This window comes from Amphibalanus amphitrite, unplaced genomic scaffold (assembly GCF_019059575.1).
Source record: "Amphibalanus amphitrite isolate SeventyFive unplaced genomic scaffold, NRLGWU_Aamphi_draft 001142F_arrow, whole genome shotgun sequence".
In the NCBI taxonomy this organism is placed as follows: domain Eukaryota; kingdom Metazoa; phylum Arthropoda; class Thecostraca; order Balanomorpha; family Balanidae; genus Amphibalanus; species Amphibalanus amphitrite.
This window is the reverse complement of record NW_024882636.1, coordinates 5,571-32,806: the sequence shown is the minus strand read 5'-3', so window position 1 is coordinate 32,806 and position 27,236 is coordinate 5,571. Positions and strand designations below refer to the sequence as shown.

Below are 27,236 nucleotides of genomic sequence, written 5' to 3'. Positions count from 1 at the left end.
GAATTCATCAAATGCGCCTGGTATGTTTGAAAGACAAAAGACTGGCCTCTCGAATGACGCCAACAAGAATAGCTTATGTTGTCTACCTTGCGTGCTACGGGCGTCAGAAAAAAAGTATTCGGCGTTCCCCCAACTTCCCCTATATCAAATACTGGCACCCATTCAGATCACCATATACCACTTAGAAGTATACATGTCGTAAATGTAGTGGTCTGTGGTCTCACAGTTCTCAGCACACTTCGAGTCTATATCAAAGCAGCGCGTTCTAAAGGATACATTCTCGCCCTCATAACCTCCAAACGTATCACCTCCGTCTCAGTGCGTGTGAAGCGGCACTCGATAAGAACACGCGCTGGTGGGTTGGGCGGGTACCTCCGGGGTCACCCTGTCCAGCGGCAACGGCTCCTCAGCAGACAGGCGGTCCCGCACCTGCCGACAGGAACCGGTTACACTGGCAGTTGCATCATGCAAACACACGGTGGATCTGGTACAGAGACACCCGCAAAGGGGTCACTGTGCACTACACAGGCCGAGCAAAGATAACTGAAGTGACAGCATGACGGAAAACGATGTTTGCAGAGGGCGGGATGTAACTCATGTAAGAAGCACGCTTCTTAGTCTCGTCGTGTGTGTAATGTATCGGACGTGTTTCAGTAACCACAGCAGTTAATTAAAATGATTACAGAGGTTGCCTGTTTATTAATGTTTATTTTTTTGCGCTTATCACCAATGCAGGAACATGCCCGACTGACAGACGAGGTCAAGAAAACTAAAGCCTGCTAAAAAAGTTTAATATCATCGGATAATCGGTCACGATGTGACGTCTAACGGACGAGACATTTAGCAATACACGGGAAAGCAAAAACATCTGCTGCTCATGACAAAACGATTTAAACGAACAAGCTAGAAAAGGCAGTTTCCTTTAATTTTAGGTGGAAACATAGGACCACTTTTTACCCTACCTCATCTTAAGACGTACAGTTAATTATAGGATAGGACCAATAAATATTGAAATTAAGCTGCAACGCTTACATTTGCTTTTCTCGAGCTTCTCGATCAAGCTCATCTCGATTGTTGGTTGATTGCAGACACTTCTGACGACGAATTTTGATATACTATGGCCCTCTATGGGTCAAATCTGCTCTAGCCTCCTGAGACCCGGTTCGACTATTCGAACCTCCCTCAGATCCCGGCTCACCTTTTCCACTTTCCTAAACACCCTGAGGAAGTTGAGGCCAACCAGTGCCTTGACGTCCTGTTCTGACCAGCCCGGTCTGGCCAACAGCCGAGTCACTAGCACCGGATAGGAGGAGGAGTCCGGAAGGCCGAGAGGTACCCTGTCACAGCGAACAGAGGAACCGTCAGTTGGTGGGTCACACTGATAGAAAACAGAGACGTTTTAGAGGACAGGGCACTTGGCAGTGAGGACACTTGACAGTGAGTCTTGACCAGTCACCATAGAATAGCCGTTTTCACGACGGGCTATCCGGCGAGTGCACCAAATTTGACCAAATCTGCCCCTAATCTCTTCTACAGCAAATATCTTTATTTTATGAAGTTATTTCAGTGTTTTAATCGATGATTCTCTCTGATTATAATAAGACAAAGCAGGCATATAAGCAATTAGTGCAACCCTAGCTGATAGCTACAAAGGGACACTGAACCTAATTTGACCAAATCTGCACCTATTCTCCACCAGATGTGTACCAGATGGCCGTCGTGAAAACGGCTATTATGTATTGCTTGAGATATAATTATAAAATATTTGGGGTTTCGGCGCACGGATTGTAAAGATCATCAGCAAACATGATCGCTTGAGATGCCTACATTTGCACGCTCGAGCACATGTTTTATGGCGTTCTGCAATTACACACAGTTCTCCTCCTGCCAGCCTTGTTCCACAGCCACGGTCTGGTTTGCTCTGGTTTGTTCTGGTTTGATGGTTTCAGTGCACCCACCGGTTGATACCGTCGTAGCCGGCCCCGAGACCGACGTGCTGAGGTCCGGCCACCGACCGGATGTGCTCAATGTGGGCTGTAGACAGAAACGGAACGGAAAAAAAACGGGGTTTGGGTGAAATGGAACGGGAAAACGAGGGTCGGGTGTAATGAAACGGGGAGCGAGGGAGTCAGACAGAATGGAACGGGAACGCCGGGTCCGGCGGCAAAACGGGAAGCCAGAGTCGGTTGTTGTAAATACAAATCGGGAAATGGAAATTGGGTGGAACCGATGCGCACACGGGGGGGGGGGGGCATACACTTTGATATGACAACCGATGTGCAGATATAAACAAAACGGACAGAGGCAGAGGAGACAGGAATGATAAAGAGAATCGGGACGCATACGGAAAAAGGGGGTTAGTCATTGTCATAGCAACAGAGACATTCGATCGACGCCGAGTGAGCATTGCTAACGTCAATGCTGCCGTCATTTAGCGTGCAAAAATAAACCTGGGCGCGGGTCTTAGTGGCCATAGCTTCATAATTAGATTAATATTCATAAATTACTTATAAAACGTGCATGCATTGGTTGTTTCAAACCAAACATCAGTCGATGGAAACTTACCGATCACATCGTCCACGGTGGCAGTGTCGGAGCACGTAAGGAAGCGACTGTAGAAGCTGACCATCACCAGGCCGCCCTGCAGCGCCTGCAGGGTGCAGCAGGGCCACACAGCCGTCGGTATATTGGTTTATTTATTCGCAATTCAATATGAAAAGTGGGCACAGCATTTAAGGCCAGGGACCAGGGTCAAGACCTTTTGCAGATCAACTCATATAATGACACATAAAATCGCATATTTATAGGGTGCAAATATTGAAATCCAACCGTTCCTGCTCCACCACTATATCTCAAGTCAACCAACCCTTGTAAACAACTGAGTTGTTACGTTGGTACACAAGGCGCCACCCCATGCCAATAGGTGGGCCTGTGTATCGTCAGACCGACAGCATTGATCAGTAGCGCACGGGGGCCATCCATTACAATCAGCATCAGTTAGCGGGCCGGTCGGCAGGCCGTCGGCACAGCCACCAGCGCTGTCGGCGAGCGTGTCAGATTACACCCACGGGGAGCGGCAGGGCAAAGGGAGCGGTCGAAACATGCACAGCGGCCGTTGGGCGAATCGCGACTACGTGACTGGTTGCATGGTTGCATGGTTGCATGCAATACATGACCCTTAGTGAGATACCGCCGGTTTTATCATTTACATGACGTCATGGACGTAGCAATGACGCAAGCTAGCCAGTCTTAGAAGTAAAACCAAACGTAACGCGCGGTGTTCATGGCTAGTCATAGAAATAAACCGCGCATAGTGATAGCGACGAATCATATCTGAGACCACCGCTCATTAGGATCGGATACCTAGATAAGCTCGCTGCAAGATTGTTGACTTTGAGTGTAGCATACTGCTGTCAGATGTGGCCTGGCTATATCTAACGTTAAGCTAATGACTCGTGATCTCATGCACATCGTGATGCTCGGATTAATGGCCACCACAAATCACGCCTCCCCTCCCCTGCCCTCTTTCACGTCCGCTGCATGTCATCCCACCACGTCGCATGGGGTCCCAACGCCCACCAACTTCTCCGTCCTATTACATCCCACCGGCCACCACATCCCACAAACTCCCAGCCCACCATCCCAGACCAATTACCAATCACCAATCACCAGACCCTCCCACCATCCTTCCCTCACTTCACTTGAATGCCCAACATTACTACAATACAGAAACAGCTGAGTGCCTATCTACTCACCAGTTGTCGTAAGATAACATCGGGCACGTTTCGCGAGATGTTGCAGAGCGACTGGGCGGCCGAATGAGAGAATATCACTGGTGCCCTGCTCACCGCCAGTACGTCCCGCATAGTCTGCAGACTGGTGTGGCTGAGGTCCACCATCATCCCCAGACGGTTCATCTCGCGAACCACCTGCTGTAGAAGAGCAGAAAGGGATGAGAGATGAATTGTCGGTGGAGTGGAGGGTTAGGGGCTAGGGCTAGTTGTTTGTATTGACTAGTGAGGAGTGTTAGGGCGGTGCATGTCTTATGTATATGAAGAGGAGGACTAGTATGTGCTGATTTGTGTTTCTTGAGGAGGGGCGGTGACTTGTGGGGATGGTTCATTTGTAGTGACGTGTCGAGAAGATAGTTCAGAGACCGTCAGTGGTCTGTTCCCCCTGCGTTTCGGAGGGGTTTCCGGTGGTAGAGGAGCGAGGAGTGGCGCAGGCGCGCACAACGGCGCATAGAGACGCGGCTCCTAATTAGACTTTGATTGCAGTAATTTATCAGCTGTCGGACTGAGTCGACACTGGGCCCAACGTCTCAGAGTCAGCTGCCGAAGATGCCTCGCAAGTTAGACATTAAATGCGCTGTTGTACGCACATTGAAGCGTTACTGAAATTATATAGGATCTTCCCAGTCATCATGACCGATTTGCCCTTGAGTGACTGCATGTTTCTTCCTGATCATTTGCAACATGATGATCAATTGATCAGGTTGCGGGTGATCAGTGCAACACATCACATCACCAACATTCCAAGATCATTATAACGATTTCTTTAAAAATTGGATATCAATGGGTGAATTCAGGAAGCAAAACACACCAGTCTGTTGCATATAACTATTGGAGTTGGTTGATAGCCCTGATTCTCAGTTCAACATGGCTGCAGCACTTAACCCAAATTATTGACATTTAATCAAAGCGGACAGCGATGAGTGCTCTTCGGCTCTAAAAGCATGCCGGGAATAGGGACCCACTGCGCGGAAACTACCAAACAATGTGGATCGGCTCCTTCAGAACTGAACAAGTGACGTGGATCATATAAATAGGCATGACATTTAAAACTGAATTACCATAAATGTATTAATTCAGCTCATGAGTCCCTTAAATCTCTTTTTTGTTAATTTCCGGTCTTATAAAAAAAGCAAAAAGCACAGCAAAGTAGAGAGACTGAGGGAGGATAAGAGAGAGAGAGAGAGAGAGAGAGAGAGAGAGAGAGAGAGAGAGAGAGAGAGAGAGAGAGAGAGAGAGAGAGAGAAAGAGAGAGAGAGGAGAGAGAGAGAGAGAGAGAGAGGAGAGAGAGAGAGAGAGAGAGAGAGAGAGAGAGAGAGAGAGAGAGAGAGAGAGAGAGAGAGAGAGAGAGGAGAGAGAGAGGTGAAGGAACAAGAGTGCGCTAAATAAGTATGCACTATGCATATCATTGCTAAGAAATTGATGCATACCATTGCACATTTAACATCATTCGACGCATTGTTACGGAACTCTCACCTTTCCAATGCCTGCAAGTCCCTTCTGGTCCATCGGTGGAACCTCGGAATGCTCTGACCTGCAAAACACCGCAACTATCAATGAGTTCATCAGCGTTTGGGGGGGGGGGGCAATGTCATATGAAATTCATCTTATGATGACTTTGTTCTGTTACAGTTGAGCTGCAAGTCTGTCCGTCATTCGGATCATCAGTTTTTTGTTGTTGTTGTCAAAATGTCAGTTTGACTTATTTTGGATGGGAAAATATTTGGGTTTAGGAAATTAGGCCTACATCAGTTCGGGACAGCTGAAGAGGTATCTGTGACCCTGTCGTCTGTTTACGCGACTCGGTTCGTCAGTTTGGTCGGGCTAATCCGTTAGTTGGAGGGCTGCGCAATCAGTTTAGGCCTGCATAAGTCAGTACGTCAGTTGAGTAAGTCAATCTTTCAGTTGGGTAGGTCAATCCGTCAGTTGAGTAAGTCAATCATTCAGAACGGGTGAGTCTATCCGTAAGTTGGGTAAGTCGATTCGTCAGTTGGGTAAGTCAATCTTTCAGAATGGGTGGGTCTATCCGTAAGTTACGCGGTATGTCGATCCGTAAGTTGGGTAAGTCAGTTGGGTGAGTCAGTCAATCAGGTCGGTGATTTGTTCAGTCAGTTTTGAGTAAGTTTACACAGGAAAGGCGCCGTCTGACATGACGGATAGAGATTAAAACACTTCGCCAATCGACACAAAGTGGATCCACATTTCCATCACGTACTCTGGTAGCAGGCGGCAAAAGAGAACGCTTCGAACCTGTCAAAACTTGAAGAATGGTGACCATTTGTCAAAGGTCGTTTCAGACATCTTGGAAAATAAGAGTTACAGTTCTGAGCTGTTTTATTGCCGAACAACTGGACTTTCTTCATCATCATGACATTTGACTGTGAAAGTAATAAAATGATTCGTTACTATCGACAACAGGCATATGAAAATAGCAAGGATACAATAAAAAAATGTTTCGCCAAGCAAAGGAAAATCAATGGTCTGATGTCGCCGCGCGGGTTCAGATGACATGCACCGGACGCCCAATGAACTGACTACTGACCACGGGGTACTGCAGGTGTGTGTGAGGGTCAGGTAGCGGGCACCCAGAGAGTAGAGACTCCGAAGCACCGGCAGGCTGTCTCCGATAGCGTGGCCTCCCTCCACACCCAGAAGGCTGGCCATCCTACCTCGGGCGTGGATCGCCATCACCTCTGGAGAGAGAGAGAGAGAGAGAGAGAGAGAGAGAGAGAGAGAGAGAGAGAGAGAGAGAGAGAGAGAGAGAGAGAGAGTCGGTTAAAATTCAGACCTACGAATATTGGAGACAGAATCGGCCAGACTTACTCCGAATTTCACGGCAGACATCGAGAGGCTTGAAAGTTAACCCTCGCCCGTAAACGGTGTTTTGCCACCTTCGCCCATGCAGGGGGGGGTTGGTGCGACCCCCCCCTGGCGTTTGAAAACGGAGCGTCGTAGAGCTTAGCGGAAAAGACCAACGGATTGCTCTCAACGAGATCTCGCGATTGGTGGTATATTTTTTGGTCCTAGGTCAACATTTGACCTACTTATGACCGGTCAAAGGTCAAATTTTCGGAAAAATCTAAGTTTTTCAGATTTCCGCGCCGATTGCGGCAAAACGGTAAGAGATATCGACTTGAAACCTTCACTATCGTGATCCTTGATCAATTATCTATCGTTTGGTGTATATTTCGATGTCATAACTCTAAAAATGATGCGTTGGGAGCATCGGAAGTCTGCAAGGTCATTTGTGCATTGGGTCACGTCAGGCGTGTGACGTCACTGACCTGGCCCTGACCCAAAATGGACTACAAGAAACAACCGACCATGCCTGAAATGGATAGCAAATTCGAATTCAGGGCATCAAAATACCCCGAAAAGGCATACAAGTGCAAGAAGTCATTACAGGTCAACCGAGGTCACTGACCTGACCTTGACCTTTAGTAACCTTGAAAAGGTCAACGGACATTGTGCCAATGTCAAATCAGCCAGTTATGATTCTAAAACAATCCATCAGTGTGTCAGGTCAGTCGGCATTTATACCAATGTGAAGCAATCTCCAATTTAGCGTAAATCTGGCCGGAGGTTGTTCCCTTTATGACGTCATAACTCCGTGACCTGACATGACCTTGACAATTTTTTTTTACCAAAAGTTGCGCAAAGGATGCCCCAAAGGGTACTGAAAATTTGAGCAGGCTATCTGAAACGGTTCGGCGTGTAGCTAAGAAAAACCTCAGGGGGGGGGTTGCACCAACCCCCCCCCCCTACATGGGCGAGGGTTGGGGCTAAGAGTATTTGAGCCCATGTAACCAAAGGGTAGTTAAATAAAATTTCATATGTGTGTAATATTTCCGCACATAATATTTAAAGAAAGTACTTGAGCTAGCGTAACAGTTGAAGGCTATCCTGGCAGCAACCACTAAAACACTGGCCTAATAAGTAATAACCCCCCCCCCCCGTGTCTGTCGGTTCCGTCCCGTCCTCACCGTCGGCTGTGGTGGCCATCTCGGTATGATCGGGGTACCGTCCCACCATCCGTAGTATGGTGTCCAGCTGCTCCAGCGCAATCGGCACAGCGTCCAAGTGCTGGGCACCGCACGGCACGTACACGCTCCAGAACTGTGGGAATAAACGGCACGTAGGCGGTTCTCAACACTGTGGGAAATGGCGGCCACATGCTACCTAGACGTTTCACAATTGTGGGAATAAGCGACACATACGATCCAGCATTATGGGAACGTATGACACAACTCGACGCTCCAGAACGGCAAAAATAGACGCCTTATATGCGCTAGTGCTGGGTTCAACAATCAGCATATCACAGCTTAGAAATGTTAAACGAGACGGCATGATCCGCTCTAGAATTGGGCGATGTGTGATCGGTATATACGATCGATAACTGACACATGGACACGGATAACAATGGGACGTTATGTAAGCTATGTAATTGCGACACATCGACAATACAGGATACGAGACTGGCCTCATCATTGCGCACCATCATCTGCCCTCGACCGTCCCGGACGATCCAAAACTGATCCCCATCTCAAACACCCCAGCGCACACCAGCCCCGTCCTGCGTCTGTGGCTGATTGGACGCCAAACCCCGGGGCTATGGCGGCTCCTCCGAAAGCGCCAAGTCAATTGTTCGATGACGGCCCAATATGAGGGCTCGTTCCCAGAGGCAGCGCGCGGCCGTGGCTGGAAGTCCCTCAATTGGAGCGGTGTTTGTCTTTGGACAGCCCTGTGCGAGGCTGATACACCACAGAGGTCGTTCAGAGCTGCTTGTGGGTAGGAGAAATGATAACAAAACTTTGCGGTTATAGGTACTCGTGGTCCTGGCCTTCGCAATCGGCCTTCGGTATACGAGTAAAGGCCTAAGGCCTTACCGGAATTATGGCCGTGACGACGGTGAAGCTGGTACATACTTGAAACGCATTGTCAATCAACAATGCGTTTCAAGTATGTACCGAACAATGCGAGCTAGTCTGAAACAATGAATACAATTTCATGGCATTCGCATTTCACTATTCGCATATTCTCCCCATTCGCATTCGCACCTCGACCCATTCCAGCGGAACGTGATGCGTGGGAAGACTTCTCCCTTCAATGTTGAATATATTCCGGGAACTAAGGAACGTCCCGAAGGCTAACACTTTCTGAGGCGTCAGCTTCCATCTAAAACAGGCCTGGTGGGTTCGCAGCCGTTGAATTGGCGCGATTAAAATTAACGTGGTGCGTCGTTCGATGCCGTTCTGATGGTTCCGGCCGCCTGGGACCTGACTGATGGCTGACCCGAGACGATGCCGAGCACAGCAAAGGGCATGGGCAGAACAACGGTGATGTTCTGTACATTTTTTTCAGGCATGAGGCGTGTGTGCCTGGGAGCGGGGAATTCATAGCAGTAAGGGATAGCAAACGTTTCAGAAAATGCAGGGATACTACGCCTTATCAGTATTGTGTCGAGTTTTATCCACGACAAATCACCTATCACTTACATCGGTGCCTCGTTGATGGGCATGATGGCAGTAATTCATTTTGCCTGCGGTAATGCTGTTGCACACCTGAGGAGCTTCGGTCCTAATGCGACGTGTCTTTCGGAATGTCAAGCGTCATTGGTGCCGTCATTCAGCAGTGGTGTATGCTGTCGGTGATCTTGATCTTCCAATACCGCACATCAAGGCATACAGTAAAGTTTTATGACATAATTGACATAAATTGGACTGCTGCAAGGGAAAGTGGTGTCCACTAGTGACCCAAGATTACTACAACATAGTAATAAAGGAGTGACAAGGAGTGACCTGTGAAATAAACATCGAGGTAGACATCGAGTAGCTCAAAATGGACATCTCCAAATCAATCTTATCAATAACGCTTTAGATAAATACCATATGAACGATACGCCGGTGGATCCAACCACCGGCGTATCTGCCCTGTGCGACCTGACTGACCTGGGCGCCGACCCTGCCCTCTCGCAGCCGGGCCAGGTCCGTGTGCGACCAGACGCTCTCGTTCCAGGGCCGCACGTGCCGCAAACTGGACGTCAGGTTCACGCTCTTCAGCTTGTTGTAGACAAAGCGGCGCGCGTTCCAGGCAAAGTCATTGTGTCTGAACCAGAAAGAAAGTGGTATTGAAGTTCAATGAGTACAATAACAAAAAAGGGTGATGTTCAGCAGAATGCGAAGATAAGTTTGCTTAGCTAGCATAATAAAAGAGCACAAACTATGAGTTGAATTAAAGAAACTGTTAACCGAGCAATATATGTATATAAAAACACAACCTAAAACATAAACTAAATTACAGAGTAATGTCGACATGTGACCGGATTCAGTCACTCCAGAAGAGCACATGCAGTCGGCAGTCATTCAGATAGAGACACAGACTATATCGAATGGTCTCTGATCGCTGCTGACGTCACGCCTGACCTATGTCCCCACCCATGACATCACACTCACCCGTCGACCAGCGGCATTTCAGTGAGTCGCAAATGACGTCCCATCCTTCATGATGTCACACTCACCCGTCGACCAGCGGCACTTCGTTGAGGAGTCGCCGAGCAGCCATCAGATGACGGCTGGCTGCCGAGGGATCCATGTCTCTCACCACCAGAGGCACACTGATGAGGCCCGAGGCAGCAGTCACCAGTAGCAACATGGCCACGATACACCAGTGTCGGTGCTGCAGGCGACTGGTGTTTTCTGTAAAGGTGGGAGGGAGTAACAGCGGGCAGTGAATGGGTTATACGGTGAACAAAGGTCATTAGCAAGCCGTTGGAGGTGACGACTCTCATATTGTTGATGCTATAAGACATAGATCTCTGCATGATTCGGTACGTACCGATATCCATGGGCAAAAGGATATATGCACTAGGCATACTTCATAATGCAAGGAAGAAACGTTGACGAATGACGCATGTAAGCGATTCCAGTCCACGAGTGTACTCAACTACTCATCAGAGTTGTAAATTGTATTGTGTGCGACGCATCTGATCCACCTAAATAGCACAATAGCGCCTCTCCGCTCTTATTACTACTGATACTTAATTATTGCACAAGGACTTTGATGATATTTTCCCATATCTGCTGACGATGCTAATTGCTGAACCTATCGGAGACTTGGAATACATGCCTTCTATCGTGGATTAGATGCTTGAAAGCCGTTCAGCCCAACTTCCGTCAGCAATTTTTCACTTCGAACAGCCTGCAGGCGGCGTCGTTCATTTCAGAGGAGGATAAAAAGTTAGCAGAAATCGCGCTGGGAATCACTATCGAATGGAAGGGCGGCTCCGCTGGGCAGCCGAAAACTAAACTGTATGCACCGAAACGATGTCAATTGTGTTTTTATACATGCAACACAAAGACAACTATGAAAGGGTGAATGTAATGCTGCAGTGGTAGTCGTAGCAAATCGAGATTGTGTTTATATCTTAATTTATAATCATATACCTATGTATTATGCAATAGCTCTTAGAACGTCTTGTTTTACGGTCTTCCTACGCTGCGGTCCGTTTTTGATATTCATTTTTCATCAGCGTCAGCTGTTCGGTGGTGCGCGAACAGCTTTCTCGCGAGATTGATGTGCGTGCGATCGGCCGCGACCTGACACCGCGGCCTACTCTCGTCGGCGACTCTCTGGACCATATGTGCCCTCGGGAGACGACAACCTAATGGAAAATGGTCGCCGACGCGCCGTCAATAGGTACACGACTATTGGCGAGGGATGACGATAGGTAGACTACAGGGTACCAGGGTGGAAGGGAAAAGGGTTGGGGAATTGGTTGTTAATTGGGTTAAGGTTGGAATGAGCTGGGCTGAGTTGTGGCGTGTCTTGTGTCAGGTTTTTAGGGTCGACGCTAGCTCGGCGTTTATAGGCCCACGGCGAGGGCGGCTGGGAGTGGGTCAGCCCATGTGACCAGCCGGATGACAATCGCCGCTGCCTCCTTAGAATACAGAGCAGCTGAGACCGGGTCCCAGGTGGTGGTTAAACAGGGCCCAATGTGTAGTGGGGCTGTGAATAGCTAGTCTGGTGACAGGATGACACGACCCCAGGGATGAGATAAGGAAGCGCCGCAGAAGGTCAGATGCATTACAAATTTAATGAGTCAGCTGGGTAAAGTGAATACGAATACATAAAACAGCCAATGAGCAAAGCTGTGGTACTCGTCAATTAACGACTAACCAATTTCTAATTTGACCCTCAAATATACATACCAATGCAGTTAGAGCTATCTATTCCATTCGAATCTGCAGTTTGAAGCCTAGCACTTATTAATCATTATGATAATTGAAATAGTTACGAATTACTCATCACCACAGAAAGTGTTAGGCATCCTATATAGGTAGGGGAGAGTGGGGTAATTTGGCCGGTGGTGTAAATTGGCCGCCCCCACCTGTACGATGTCTAATAAAAGTGAGTGAAATAACTCTAGTCTCTATTCATTTGTTATGGGTAGAAATAACTGGAGGACAAATGTCAAAACTTTGCCCCTCGTAGTTTTATTCAAAATTAATAAAACGTTAATTTCATTAGAAAATGGTAACTTTTACTTCTGTTTACAAAGTTGTAGTATTTGGGCTAAAAACGAATTAAGACATTATAGCGCCATTCTTGGGGGTGTTCAGCGGTTCCAAGAGCAATTTCATCTAATTCCGTATAGCCATGATGACTTTATACACAAAAATGTTCAGAATGGCAATATTAGGGTAATTTGGCCGGGACTAGCGGGGCAACTTGGCCGGTGCGCTCATGGTCACTATGCTGGGACGGCCGAGTTTTCATGGTCAATTGTACCATAAATGACATGATTCATGACCAACTTTGACTACTTTGATGCCTTACTTCCGATTGGTCAACTGTCAGAGCATGTGACGTCATCAAAGGTTACCAAACGTTTTTTGCTAATAAATCCTTACATAAAAATGGTACAGCCGCACAAATGGTCTCATTCTGTTCAGCTCGCCAAGGCGCATCGAATGATATGCATGATGACGTTGAGCTCACGTGACCTTCAGGTCAAGCGACCTGAGGTAACGTGACCTGAGGTCAACCTTTGACCTTGACTTCTCGAGGTCAACACATATATGTTTCGATGCGGAATGACGAGAGAATTACGATGTTACTCGAAGTTTTGGCCTAGCTTGATTACTTCAAAAGTTATTCGTAAAAAACTGTCTTCGCATCTAGAGCCGCTAATTTGGCTATTTTGACCCCTTTGACCCCATGAGTCAACCTCCAAAATGTGGTAAATGCGTCAAAGGACACACGTCATTGCTGAATCTGAAGCTGACTCGCAATATAACAGAAAATCCCGACCGCAAACTAACACCGGCCAAATTGCCCCACAACCTCGGCCAAATAACCCTGCTCGTGGGGCAATTTTGCCGCCTTGCAGACCTTTGTAATGTACGTCACAATTTCAATATAAGTAATTACTCTATCATTTCAAGTTCACTGTCCAGTAAAGTAAAATGAATGCTACACCTGCCAGCGTTGAGAAAATGCAGAAATGTGTCGTCAATTTTAAGTTACATCGTTTTCTAAAAAAAGCGGCCAAATTACCCCACTCTCCCCTACCTCCTGTGTTTTTCGTGCGTGTGACCATAGTTAGACCCGCAAAGCTCTATGACTTGACATCATCATACATATTTTTGAATAAGTCACTGGAAATTGTTTCAATGCATCCAGCCATCCATTATATTCTTAGTATCGCAATGCCATTGACATGATAAATTACTGGCTCTATCTCGTTCTGTCATACCCTGGTGAGGTGGGCGGACATCAAGCGTTTTGTTATTCAAGACGCAAACACTGATATCAGTGTTAGAAGTCCCCGGGCGACTAATGAATATTTGCTTTCGTTCGAATTATTCATCCGAATCTAGAGTTTATCCGGAACCTTATATTGGATAACATCTTCGTATCTATAATTTGTATGGTAATGCAATATAAGGAGGATAAACATCCTTTATCCCTCGCCCGCACATGCCATTTTCCCATCCTAGAACGCACATGGGGGGGGGGGGTGGTTGCCACCCCCCCGCGCCATTTCGTTCCTGTTGGAGATAGAGCTTAGCGGTAAAGACCAAAAAGATTCTTTGGGAAGAGACGAATCCAATGATACCCAGTTTTACCTTCTCAGGTCACTCATTGACCTTCCAGGTCAGGTCAAACTAAAAAATGTTGCTGTTTTGGGTCAACGTTGGATATCAAGTGCGCTGCTTATCAAATACCGATGACGATGCTGTTTTCTGGTGCCAAGCCAGCTAGAACCTCTTTGTCACACTATCCGACCAGAATTTTGCTGCTGAGGTCATTTCAGGTCAAGTTAGGTCAAGGTCAATTATATGTGTTTGTATGTCTGTTTGTGTCTGTGTGTATACTGATGTGTGCACCGATTGTTTTTGGGTCCATATCACATGAAATCATGATCTGAGAAGCTTTTACCAAAAATGCAGTCAAAAAACTTCACAAAAAGTAAATTCAGCTTGCCTAAAACGCAATTATCTTAGATGACCTAGGTTGACCTTGACCCTGACCTTGACCCCTGTACATCGTCGAACAACATGTTCGATGATAGGTGGGAGGTAAGACTGGCAAAAAAGGCCGAAATCAGGGTGTCAAAAGCTCACAAGGCCCATGGCAAACGCAAGATGTTGAGAATTGGCCATTTGGGTCATGACATGACCTGAAAAACAAGGTCATATCTCCGAAACCAAAAATCACAGAAACTTGAAATTTTCAGTGGACATCAAGAAAGGATAGACGAGCAGCTATACGAAAAATCAGCCTTCTAGCTTTAAAAATGTTGAGTGCAGAGCAGAAAGACTGCCTGGGGGGGTGGCAACCACCCCCCCCCCCATGTGCGGGCGAGGGTTATTGACCTCGGTCTACGATTGTTGGATTGCACAGAATGTAGACCGACATGTCATTTGAATCTACTCAATAAAACTGATCGGATGTGATTTCCCTTTCCACCTACTACCCGAATACCTACCCTGCAATGTGTCCCTCTCGAAGAGTCTCGAATGGAGTCCGAGCCGAGCCGGGTGCAAGGACAGCGTGATTTGAACACACCATGTGACATAACTACTGAATGTAGATAAGGATACATATTTTACATCATGATATGCTAGCATGGCCGTTCGCAAATTCAGCACACATCACGCATGGATGCAGGTCAAGTAAATAGCATGCAGGTCGGAAACAACTAAGACATAGCACATTCAGTTGCAAGCCACAAATCGTAGAACAGCTGGTCGATGGATCGCCTACCTTTGTCATGAACCTGGCGCTCCTGACCAGGGCTGTGATCGGACGGTGCATCCGGTGATAGCCCCGGAGAATTCAACAGGTCAAACGAGGTCACCAGTAGGTCAGCAGGCGGGCCGGCCTTCGAACACCTGATGACCCGCTCGACAGGTATCAGGTCCACCGGCTGTCCCTGTGACCGGTCAACGATCAGTTGAGTCGGCTGAAACACGTCAACGAAGCAATAATTCAATCACACACAGTGGATAAATCATGGCAATTCACATTGGCCGACTACAAAAGTGCGAAAGTGCTTAGACATGCCGTTTCCGCAGCATGTAAATAAGATTGCGCTAACCCAGCGTGACTGAACTGCAAGTGCAACTTGAGCCATATTGAAGCCAATTGAACTGCAATTTGAGCCATACGTTTAATGAACTGACTGTCATAATATCGACCAAAGGCATCAAACAGCCCTATTTACACTTTCAAATGATGCTAAGGCGATTTTCCCCACAATCGCGAACACGGAAAGGCTTTCGTTCATAACTCAGCATTAGCCCCACAGCTTATTGAATGTAACACCGCCCTGGACGTCGAGCCCCCCAGCTCGACCATTGGCGCCCATACATATAACCTTATCCCAGTGCGGGCGAGTGCCAGAAAACCCCTTAGGTATGTATGAACCGGAGCCCTGTGCCAGTGCACCTTACGCTGGCAAATCCCTCCGGCTACGACCAAAGCTGCATGCCGACATTCCATGCAATTTCAAGTAGGCGAAATTGAACAATATGGCCATAAAAACTGCATCGGAATGAGCTATTTGCAATAACGTCAAGGTACGGCCTAAGTAGGATCCTCAGAACCTTACAGTAAATGTCAGCGAACCATGTGGATGAAGTGTGTGACCTGGTCCAGTATACAGTGATTTGACTTTTTATATCAGCTTCGGAAAGACGAGTATGCAAAAGCTGTGCCGAATTTATGTTTATATGTTTAAAGTATAGATTTTATGGTTCACAACACAACAAACATGCACTTCTTTTTGTAATGCTCAGCTAGAAAAATTACATCCTACAGCGTGTCAGGGAACGTTTACATTTATGATGTGCCGAACTTTTCACGTGTATGAGCTTACATGGCTGCTACTAGATGTCTCCGCAGTGTGCGCCTGAAGTTATGCTGTGCCGCACATCTCCAAGTCTATGTTGTACTGCTGTCCCTAGATGTCACTACAGTTCGCGCCTGAAGGTATACTGCACCGCATGCCATGGGAACGATGCATAACGTTGACATGCTATATGAGCGCCGGTCCAAATGGACATTCTTCCCATGAATGGAAGAATAGCCCTGAAGTACAATAGCTCCCAAACAGAGCAGACAGTTATTGAATTTATTGATAGAATAACCGTAGCATCCCCACAGGGCGGATCACTGGGTTCCTCACAATTGGTACGGGCATATGCCTACCGGAGCAGCCAAAGCCCAAAACGGGGAAACTCAACAAAAGCCCGAGGCCGTTGAAAGGGCTCAGATTCTTTGCTGGTGTCTTAGATAGCAGAGTAGTAGAGCAGTGAAGGGTGCATTACTTAACCCGCGCCCTGATGGGGGGGCCATTTTGGCCCCCCCCTGTGGTTTTTCTTAAATAGCGAGAAAACGGCGGCGCGCAGCGCCGCCAAATTTTGGATAGCTTACCGGGCATCAATTTGACACCTTCACACAAAATTTCAAGTCACAGGTCACCTCAGGTCAGGAGTTATTGAGGTCAAACTGAGGTCATGTTCGAGTAAAAATGAGCAAAAAACATGACATCTTGAAACGCTCACCAATTCTACAGTTAACAAGCAACTTTAAAGTTCTTTATGTGGTTGTGTAGAGAAAGGTCGGCGCTACAAAATTGCTATCTCGGATTTTCGAAATTTTGGGATTTTGACCCCCAAAAATCAAAAAAATTGATTTTTTTAGAAAAACTCAAAAAATTTCCAAAAAATTTTCGAATTTCGAAAAAAACGGAATATATGTGATAGTCCCTGCGCTCTTCGATATACATACCAAATTTTAGATCGATACCTCTTTTTTTTGGCCAAGTTATAGCGAAAAAACTGTTAAAAATTGATGACGTCAAATTTTTGAACTCAATTTTTTGCCATTCTAGAGCTCGTAGCGCAAAACGGAGACCACCATTGACCTCCCCGTGACGAGCTGCATCAAATCGATACCCATTTTATGCAAAAATATCAACTTTAAAATTTGACCGAATTTGACCTGACCTTGACCTGACCTTGACCTGACCTTGACCTGACCTTGACCTGACCTTGAACAAAACATGACCTAAGCTGGCCCTTAAGTCTGTCTGACCCACATAATCGCATTTGTCATGTAAAATGGACCATAAAACATGTATCACACGACACTTTCAAATTGTGACCCCCCAGTGACCTGACCTCTGTGACCTGACCTGGTATCAGTGACCTCAAATAGCAAAATATGTGTTTGAAGAACATTTCCCCATCGATGATTTTCAATGAAATGCATTTTACACGATTTTACAACGCATTTCTTGAAATGCCTGTAAACGGTGAAAATTCGACCTTTGACCTGACCTGTGACGTCATCGGTTTGACCGAGGTCAATTAAATTGGGTCACAAGGTAGTTCCCCGTTGGGGCTATCCAACACCGTTTACCGCTTGTCGCTATGTTGCGTGGTTCTCGAGATCTGAGGGGGGGGCCAAAATGCCCCCCCCCATCAGACCACGTTGCTCGGCAGACCCCATCTGGGCGCGGGTTAATAGATATAGGTACCAGTATAGCGCCTTTTGGGGCGACTAACGGAGCGAGCGAGGGGGTGAGTCTTGCACGTGCGAAATTTCGAGGGGGTACCTCCAACTGACTTTAGCACGGCACCCTACTGACCGGTTTCTAGCGATGTGCCAAATTTGAGCACAATCGGCCCAGCCGTTCTCGAGATCTGGGAGCGGCACCCTGCACGTGCGCACGTGCAACATGGGTCCCAACTGACTTGTGCACGGCACCCTACTAACTGGTCCCTAACCGTGTACCAAATTTGAGCGCCATCGGTCCAGCCGTTCTCGAGATCTGGAAACGACCCCTGCACGTGCGCACGTGCAGCAGCACCCCAACTCTGGCACATGGATATGCAGTGCCTAGTGGGTGCCTACCTATATGCCAACTTTCAGCGCAATCGGCCAAGTAGTTACCGAGATATTGCAACAATTACAAAACTGACACCTCTTCGTTTTGCACGTGGCACGTGCATAAGGGGTCACCCACATGCATCGGGAATAGCCCAATACTTGGTAGAAGGAATGAAGCTACCGTACAAAAATTACCGCGTGTAAATCGGTCAAGTGGTTGCTGAGATATAAGCCTCGCAAAAGCGTCCGCACGGCCGGCCGGCCGCTCATACTCAGAAATTTCTGTTAATCTAAGGAAAGACTACGCTCGCTTCGCTCGCTCCGTAATAAAATGCCTCCTCCCCGCCTCGTTGCTCTAAGGGATCCATGAACCTGTTTTCTACACATAGCTAGGTACCTACGCCCCGACCAGGGCTGATAGACTCCCCCCCCCCCATCGGCAACTGTGTTTACATTGTTACTCATCCTTGTATCATGGCACATTTTTGGCCCTTTTGAGCGGAATCGGCCAACTTACCGAGTAATCTACATGTGTTCCCATCCGCAGTTTTTTTTTACATCTATAAGTCAAAGTGGGATTTCACTTACCGGATAGTTCATATAGTTGACATACACATGCGCCGGATGCGTATGACGGAGCAGAGGTCCAAGATGCCGGCCACACTGGTGAGGAGGCCGATCGCACATCAGTGTGACATCAGTCTGCACATCAGTCCGATCCCACATCAGCGGAATATCACCCCTCACGTCAGAGCCGTTTGTCGGGTGCAGGCGGGTCATTTCGAAAGTTTCCGCTCCGTCTGCGACGCTTTGTTCGTCTCTAGGACCGTCTCCGTGAGTACCGCCGAACCGGGAGCGGAGGCGGTCCTCCAAGCCGCCTCCCGTGGTGCTCCCCGTCCGGAGAGTGCCGTTACAGTGTCCGTTTTGGCGCAGTGTGGCCATCGCTCGGCTTAATGGTAAGCCAACGGTGGTGGTTCAAGAGAAAGGAGGCGGCCCCCGTCGATACAGCATGGCTGTTTTAGTGTAGCAGTGAGCCTATATGGCACACATCAGCCGGACAGGTTTTCTGTTGCAGAGAAAAGTTATACTTCGGCTTGTATATCTCGCGATATCGAAGATATCGTATATCTCATGCATCGGTTCTGGCCCCTAACTGAGGTTCTCAAATTCTGGCCCTTTCAGTTGACCGATTAAATTAAAATCTTCTTGACTAAAAGTACACAATTGCGTCCAATGTTACCGACAACGCATTTTGTTTGAACTCGAACTTCCTAAATCATCGACCTCACCAGCCACCGTCACTTCCGGTCACTGCTGTCACTTTCAGTCTATGGACTAATGCCGATCCATGCCGTCGGTCATTGACCAACACCCTTCCAATCACTCGACCGAACGTCCCAACAATAATTCGGCACTCATCAGCAACCACCCGCTCTTGTCAAATGTCCACCTGGCCACGCGATTCCCGCCACTACCACACGCTTCCCTCCCCTGCGACCTCTGACCGGCGACTGGGCGCCCACCTCCGCTCTCCCCGACCGACGCGACGGCTCCGACGAGGGCTCGAACGCGCCGCGGTCGGCAGCACGAGGGACGCCGTTATAGGAGGCCCCCTCTGGTCGTGAGCTATTGACACTTACACGGCGCGGCTAGCTGAGAAAGAGTGCGAGCCAAGGAGTGCAGTGCCCACTTAGCGATAAAATAATTGTGTTGGTTATTTGAATTTTAATAATGAAATATATTTAACAGGTGGGATCAGGGTGACACAAAAAACCGGTCATCACCAAATTTCGAATAACTTCGGAAGTTTTATTCAGATCATCACCAAACTTCGGCCACTTAAGGTCACACCTATGTAGCATACATCCACCAAGTTTCAAGTCTTCACTACGAATACTTTTAGTACAGTGTGTGTTTTACTGACGCTCCACAATGTGCTCCAGGAGCGCCACGGCGCTGCAGGGCGTAGGCACACTTGCATCCGGCGGGCAAAGTTGTCGATAACCCGATGGCTGTGCACTTTACATAGTACAATGGCCTCTGGAGACAGTGCTCAGGGGGTGTGCTACCCCTGAAACGTTATTCTTATCGGGTTATCGGCAACTTTGCCCGCCGGATGCAGGTGTGCCTACGCCCTGCAGCGCCGGGGCGCTCACCTGGAGCACATTGTGGAGCGTCCGTAAAACACACACTGTACTAAAAGTATTCGTAGTGAAGACTTGAAACTTGGTGGATGTCTGCTACATAGGTGTGACCTAAAATGGCCGAAGTTTGGTGATGATCTGAATAAAACTTCCGAAGTTATTCGAATTTTGGTGATGACCGCTTTTTTGTGTCACCCTGTAGGATAAAAGTAAAATCAACACGAAGAATATTGAAAGTCGGCACGTTGCGAGAATTTCCTAATCATCCATAACCATAGATAACATTTGTTTCAGCAACAATTTCTCAAATATCAATCATTTATTAACAAAAATAGACGCAATGGTTGCATATAAAGCTGCGGTCACCTGCCGCACAAGTTAGCAACAAAAACGAACTAATGAGAATATCACATACGATCAGACCCCTGGTAACACAAAAAGACACATCCATAATAGCACGTGAGTCCACGATATCACCAACTCAGAGCGCTCCGGCCTCAGGGCCCCAGCAGTCACACGGTCCCAGACACAGCAGACACGTCTGTGTTTCCATGTGCGTCACGGGGGCCGTCTGCGTGTGCGACGTGAGCACATCAGTACGGTCATCGCTCCACCAGGGTGTCTGAGTCTGCGAGTCGTCCGTTAACCACGGCGTCTGCGTCTGTATGTCCGTACCGGAGAGTTCAGAGAGCTCGGGAAAGAGCAGCTGCTCTTCCTCGGAGCGCAGCATGTGTTTGATGACGTCGAAAGGATCCTGAGTCTGTGTCTCCGCCGACAGCATGTCCGTCTCGGTCTGAGAGCCGGCCGCTGGAGGGACGCGGGTCGGTGCGAGGAGGGGCTCGGATGGCCGCAGCTCGGCCTGCTGTCGCCCGCGCTGGGTTGAGAGTGGCTTATGTGGTGGTAGTGAATGCCTGTCAGCCTGCTGCGCCTCCCAGAGGAGCTCCTCTAGTGGCACCGCTTTGGTTTGCTGTGCCATTTCCATTTTAACCGGCTTCCAACCGCCTTCAGTCTGTGTCTGACAGTTGGTCAGGCCCTCCGTAGCGACCTGCGACTCCCAGAGAAGGTCCTCCAGCGGTACGGACTGGGTCTGCTGTGCCGTTTCTATCTTGACCGGCTTGGACCTATACTCAGTCTGGGTCTGGCAGCTGGTCAGACCAGAGGAATCGGTCTCTGCCTCCCATAGTAGCTGCTCCAATGGCACAGCCTTTGTCTGCTGTGCCACTTCAATCTTTACCGTCTTATACCTCTGCTTAGACCTATATTCAGTCTGGGTTTGACAGTTAGTCGGGCCAGATGTGCCAGTCCCTGCCTCCCAGAGTAGCTGCTCCAAAGGCACAGCTTTCGTCTGTTGTGCCATTTCCATTTTCACTGGCCTGGGCCTGTCCTCCGTCTGAGTCTGACAGTTGGTCAGACTAGCTGCAGCGGCCGGCGCCGGCCACAGCAGGCCCCATACCAGCGGCGGGCCCGCCTGTGAGGCTGCCGACGCCGCTGCCACCGCCACACACTGCGAGCCGGCCGTGCGACAGGCCGGCGGTGCCGTCTGCCCGGCCGTACCGCTCGTCAGGCGCGTCTGTGTGCCACTGGAGCGGCCACCGCGCGGGGCACGACGAGCTGCAGTCTGGGTGGCAGCGTCACATGTGTTCACTTGACGAGCGACTCGGGCAGGCAGGGCGGCCAGGGCGATACTGGCGAGCAGGTGAAGGGCGTCCGGGGACGGCTTGGGCGCTAGTCGACGGAGACCTTCGGTACCCAACAGCTGCGTCCTGCCGGCGAGAGAGAAAAGATGACGCCACTGTACCTCGGCGACCACCGACAAGACAGAATACATAGCTGAACGGGCCGGCCGGCACCGAGCAACATAATTAAAGCAGCACCACGACACAGCCCAGCTGTTACTGTAAGTGATGACCACAAACGGATGAAGCCAGATTTCGGCAACACAATTTAAACGATGTCATTGAATAAATGAGCTTAGGGAGCACATGGTATGCATACTGAGTGGACAGACAGGGAGACATTTCCATACATATGGGTGCAAAGCCGATTAAACTTAATGCTATAGCCAATAACCATATTGCGTTACTTTCTGTCTAACAAACTATGCACCGAATGACAACCATACAACATATATCAAACCGCACAAATACAAATGCCTGTGGAAACAATGGACGGTCATTGTAGTCCCTTAGTTAGCCCATCGCTTATGAAGTTAATTCCTCACCCGACTCGCTATTTTGTGGTTTGCCCACCTAACTTCGGTGCGAGCGAATCCGTATCTCTGCACAAATTACGAGACCGAGTCACGTGCTAGGTGTAACACAGAAAGTGCAACGTAACTACGATACTGCAGGGCTGGTCATTTGATCCTGTACCTCGTAGACCAGACATACATACGGACATATCCCAGAAGTACATGACGTCCGAGTGATCGCTCACCTGTCTTTCAGCGTCGTGCTGTGACCGTACTTGGCCGCGTGGCTGCGCAGTGAGCGCACGTTGGAGTACTGCGCGCCGCAGCTGCACTTGAACTCGGCAGCGCAGAGGCGCCAGTGAGCGCGCATTAGCGCCTCGCTGGCGAACGACGCCGTCTGGCACTTGGGACAGAGCAGCGTGCGCGGCGCGTGCACCTTCAGGTAGTGCTGTGGGGCGGGACACAGGGGCTCGTTATTGAAGGATATCAGCTTCAGTGGACATTAGCCGGCTTAGTCTGCTTCCTTGTACGACGAGAAAGGCAGGACAGTTTGGCATGAGCAGCAGGCCAACTCTAACCAGATACAATGGATTCATCAATAATATTTGGCAGAAGAATGAAGTTTAATGGACTGAGCTGAGAGTGCCCCACAGTTAAATTAACAAATATAACAGCGAATGATCAGCGTCCACTGTACAGCATTTCTAAACGCTAGTGCTGATGAGTCTGTAACACCACGTCCTGCCCGCGCCCGTGTACCATCTCCACAACACACCTGTTTGAGCGCCTTCAGTGACCCGAACTGGGCCTTCTTGGACACACCGGAGCTCAGACAATCCGGCTCCGGACATATGAACACAGCCGTCGGCGGCAGGGCGGTCGAGCTGCCGCGTATCGCCCTCTTCCCGTGCCGGCGCAGCAGGTGGAAGCGCAGCGCGGACGGCTGCGGCATGCGGCGGCCGCAGCCGGGCTCCGGACACAGCAGGTCGCGCTCCGGAGGCCGCAGTAGCTCCTCGGCAGTGGGTCTCACCACCGGACCCACCGGCTCGCCGCCGCCCGGGTCATCCTCCGAGCACATGGCTGACGCAGATGGTGCACCTCTGTTATGGTGTGGTGTCCACTTTCCAGATAAGAGAGTGTCCACTTTCCAGATCAGAGAGCACAAAAAGGCTGGATATTGTGAAGAGTGGCTGAAGGCTGGAAATAGAAAATAGTGGTAATATCTCACATAGCTTGACATAGGTGCCTGTTGGCAAGGAATATAGCCATGGCCCATAAGAGAAGTGGGCCTAACCTAAAGGACAGGCAACTGGCCGTCCCTCTGTTAACCCGCGCCCGGCTGGGGGTCCTGGATTTCCACGCCCTGCTGGGGGGGGGGGGGGGTGTGTGAACACACACACCCCCCTTCTAACTCGACTCCTGGGCCACGTAGCGATACGCGGAAGGCGGCGTTCGAAAGAGCGCCACAAATAATGACGAAATCACTTCGGTCAATTTTTTGGTCAGGTCAAAGGTCAGGTCACCAGAGGTCATTGAAGGCAAAATTTTGCCGATTTCCAGGTCGAATGTCGGCAATTTCCAAGAAGCCAACGCATAACTCGGGAACCAATAGAGCTACAGCGCCGCGGGAAAGCGCATTCGATAGCCCTATTAACGTCCTTTCTGAGTAATTTTCTCAGATTTGACCTAACGTCAACAGTTTTGCCTGCAGGGGGCAAAAACTGCAAAAAAGCCGATTTTTTTCGGAAACAGTTTTTCTGCAATAACTTTTGACCCAAGCCTTGTACGAGCTTACTTTTACCGGCATCGTGTTCCTCTTGTCAAGACGCATCGAATGAACTATAACTTTACCTTGAAAGGTCAACTTGAAAATTTGACCTCAGGTCAAGGTCATGACCTGACCGGAAAGGGTCATGTTGCATATCAGTCGATCCGTATCGTCGAGCTGAGCACATCTAAGGCGTGTTCATCGCTCTAGCATGCCTCTATCAAAAGTTATTTGCGAAAAACTGTTAGATACCATTCGTGACCTAAGATGACCTCAGGGACATAAACAGGGGTCACAGACACCATTTTCATGTTCAGTGTGTCTAAACCACTTGAAATTCAGTGTTTGGGAGTGTTTATAATGGCATTTGTCCAAAAGAGGCGCATTTCAATTTTCTCCCTGTGACTTATAATGGGGAGGTCGCAAAATTGACCTGACCTTAGGTCATCGATATCAAACTTCTGAGATATACATTTTGTACATGCTATTGCTCTTAGCAATCGCTAAAAGTTTCAAAGCGATCGGTCACTCGGTGTAGCTATGGCAGACATTGAAACTTTTTATGAGGTGAGGTCACTTCAAGTGACCTGGTGACCTGACCTTGAATGACCTTGGTCTGAACTTTTCACAACATGTGTAGAATTGATGTATGATAAGGTGTACCAAAAACAGCCCCCCCCCAGCAGGGCGCGGGTTAACAGTCACAGGTCACTCCACCAAAAGCATGAGTCTGCTCCAAATGGGAGTTACTCATAACCCAAGTTTGATGATGGTACTATTCGAGCCCTGGACAGCTAATGTTTTGGGCTCTGAGCCCTGAGGGCATGTAGGTACAATACATCTTGAGGGTAAAGAAGAGATATGAGACAATATATCAATATCAACCTTGAATACTAAAAGCTACAGCCCACATAACTGATGCAAATACTTGGTAAATACATTGACAAGACAACAGCTCTGAGAAAATATTATACTTAGGTACTTTCAGATCAGAGGGATAGGGACAATTTAGGCACATTTTTTATATTTTTTATAAATTTAGTCCAAACCTTTTGATGGGAAGGATTCACAAGGACAGAGCCACCACTTAGCGAAGCTCGTTGCGATGACCCTGCCCTCTACCCTCCGATCGCGCAATTCCGATTCTATGGCAGAATTTAGAGTCCAAAGTTTAACGTGCGCACAAAGCCGCGCACGGCCGGTCCCCTCGCTGACTTCGCCTGGCTACAGCCTGCCACCAACCGCAACCATACCTGTCAGGAGGCCCATAAATGTCGAGCGCCCGTCGCGCTTCGAACCCGGACTGTTATAACCGGGAACGCGTGCTCTCACCACGCGGAGTCCAACGCTCTAACCAGCTGAGCTACGGGACTGGCATATCTGTAGAAAAATGAAAGCATCAATAGTTGATTTTAGATGCCCATTTGATGGCTGGAACTTGGAAGTGAGGCACCTAATGTCGCCTAGCATGCTGCAAACAAACAGACAGCCAAGCTAAGGCCGCGTTCGATGTCTCTTCGGACGAAGAACATTCCACGCAGAATATTCTATTTTGCGTTCGATGAAGCACACAGTCGGACGACGAGACCGGCCATTTTATGCGCCACTTACACAATGTGCGTCAGTTTCGAAAAAGGTCCAAGTTTACGTTTCCATAGAGACCGCGCACAAATGTCAACAACTTCTGCAAACAGCTGCTGCGCCGCTTTTGAAATACGCGCCACCATTGCCTCTCTGCCCACCGTAGTACGCTCAAAAGATTCTGCGCGGACGGCAAAGATTCTACGTGATGTCACGTAGAATCTTTGCTGTCTGTGTGACATCGAACGCCATTTTGGGCCCAGACGGCATAGAATCTTCGCCGTCCGGGAGACATCGAACGCAGGGTAAGGCCATCAGTCAGTGAAGCTGGGCAAATCAAATGTGGCACCAGCCTCCAGCAGTCAAGGGACCAGGAGCAGTGCGGGCTTTGCTGGAAAATCAAAAATGAAAATGAAATTGGTGGAAATAGCCCTATTATGACTTTACACTTTTTGTTTTGAGAATTTCTGCAGTTCTAGGATGGTGTTCAAATCTTTATGGCTGGAAACTTACTATGCTTGACAAGCATTTAGTTCAAAAATGTACAAAGCTATTTTTCAAAAGAACATCACACTGTGTCCTGAAAAGATAATGAGAATTGAGAAAGGAAAATATTTTATTTGAATGCACGCTTCACACTCACAGTGTGTAGAAGCTTACAAGCCTTTAAAATGAACGTGGGTAATTTCCTCCTTTTGCGCCATTTAATAACTTGAAAAAATTCACAAAACAGAGACATCAGAAGATTTAACAAATAACCAACTCATCCTTCTAAGGCAAAAAAGGTGAGGCTACACATCAAAACTTACGATACTTTTGTGATGATTTCACCAACGTCAGAGCTTCATATTGATATAGCAAGCTAACCAAATATATGACCAGCTATTTAGCCAATTTCACTAAATTGCAATATAAACAGACATAATATTAAAAACGTCGTGTGCAAATGCTTCAAGGAAACTGCTTTTACATAAATGGCGCGTGTGCTCCAAAATAGACAATGCAAAGGGGAATAGGACCACTAAAAACTAACTCGTGAGATATGTGCGTACTAACTGGCAATGTTCCTGGGTATTTGTGCACCATTGTTTTGATTTTACTGCAGCTAAATAAATCTTAAATACCATTTCCGAATTTCCTTTTGAAATCCTTGCTCACATGAGATGAATCAGCGCCAGCAGCCAAAAGACAACCGCCTTGTATTGAACGATATGCTGTACTTGGTCCAAGTTTGGTCCGAGGTAAACTTTGCCTACATTTCTTGTCAGAAAAAAAACACATTTCACTCGCCTCTAGGTCATAACAATAACATAGAGTCACTCAAAAGGTCCTCTGGATCGACGACACCATGTGTAAGCATC

The 27,236-nt window shown here is 48.2% G+C and overlaps 2 protein-coding genes across 5 annotated transcripts; both read right to left on the bottom strand.

Moving 5' to 3' along the window:
* Positions 1 to 70: 70 nt before the first annotated feature.
* Positions 71 to 19,133, bottom strand: LOC122370528 (dipeptidase 1-like). Its single transcript, XM_043346192.1, has 12 exons — positions 18,939 to 19,133; positions 15,060 to 15,258; positions 10,309 to 10,486; positions 9,740 to 9,896; positions 7,775 to 7,907; positions 6,334 to 6,484; positions 5,268 to 5,325; positions 3,756 to 3,932; positions 2,566 to 2,650; positions 1,959 to 2,034; positions 1,199 to 1,337; positions 71 to 429 (listed from the first exon to the last, which is right to left on the bottom strand). Exons 1-12 carry the CDS (start codon positions 19,131 to 19,133, stop codon positions 316 to 318), a joined length of 1,662 nt encoding a protein of 553 aa, XP_043202127.1. The 3' UTR covers positions 71 to 315.
* A 1,502-nt stretch (positions 19,134 to 20,635) lies between these two features.
* Positions 20,636 to 26,851, bottom strand: LOC122370537. Of its 4 annotated transcripts, XM_043346204.1 has the most exons (5): positions 26,685 to 26,837; positions 25,548 to 25,674; positions 23,302 to 23,723; positions 22,772 to 22,974; positions 20,636 to 22,098 (listed from the first exon to the last, which is right to left on the bottom strand). In XM_043346204.1, the coding sequence occupies exons 2-5, from the start codon at positions 25,561 to 25,563 to the stop codon at positions 20,817 to 20,819; spliced, it is 1,923 nt and encodes a 640-aa protein (XP_043202139.1). In that variant the 5' UTR covers positions 25,564 to 25,674; positions 26,685 to 26,837; the 3' UTR covers positions 20,636 to 20,816. The 4 variants fall into 4 exon arrangements, with proteins under 4 accessions (XP_043202139.1, XP_043202138.1, XP_043202136.1 ...); XM_043346203.1 differs by lacking the exon at positions 25,548 to 25,674 and having other exon boundaries at positions 26,685 to 26,851; XM_043346201.1 differs by lacking the exon at positions 25,548 to 25,674 and having other exon boundaries at positions 26,690 to 26,799.
* Between the last annotated feature and the right edge of the window lie 385 nt (positions 26,852 to 27,236).

Excerpts from the sequence above, each read along its gene's own strand:
- LOC122370528 (XM_043346192.1), bottom strand. The coding sequence starts at position 19,133 with ATGGCCACACTGCGCCAAAACGGACACTGTAACGGCACTCTCCGGACG. Across the intron at positions 2,651-3,755 it reads ATGTTATCTTACGACAACTG|GCGCTGCAGGGCGGCCTGGT; the intron begins GTGAGTAGATAG and ends TGCACCCTGCAG. Across the intron at positions 430-1,198 it reads TGTTTAGGAAAGTGGAAAAG|GTGCGGGACCGCCTGTCTGC; the intron begins GTGAGCCGGGAT and ends TCCTGTCGGCAG.
- LOC122370537 (XM_043346200.1), bottom strand. The coding sequence starts at position 23,802 with ATGGGCCATGGCTATATTCCTTGCCAACAGGCACCTATGTCAAGCTAT. Across the intron at positions 22,975-23,301 it reads CACTGAAGGCGCTCAAACAG|CACTACCTGAAGGTGCACGC; the intron begins GTGTGTTGTGGA and ends CCCGCCCCACAG. Across the intron at positions 22,099-22,771 it reads AGCACGACGCTGAAAGACAG|GACGCAGCTGTTGGGTACCG; the intron begins GTGAGCGATCAC and ends TCTCGCCGGCAG.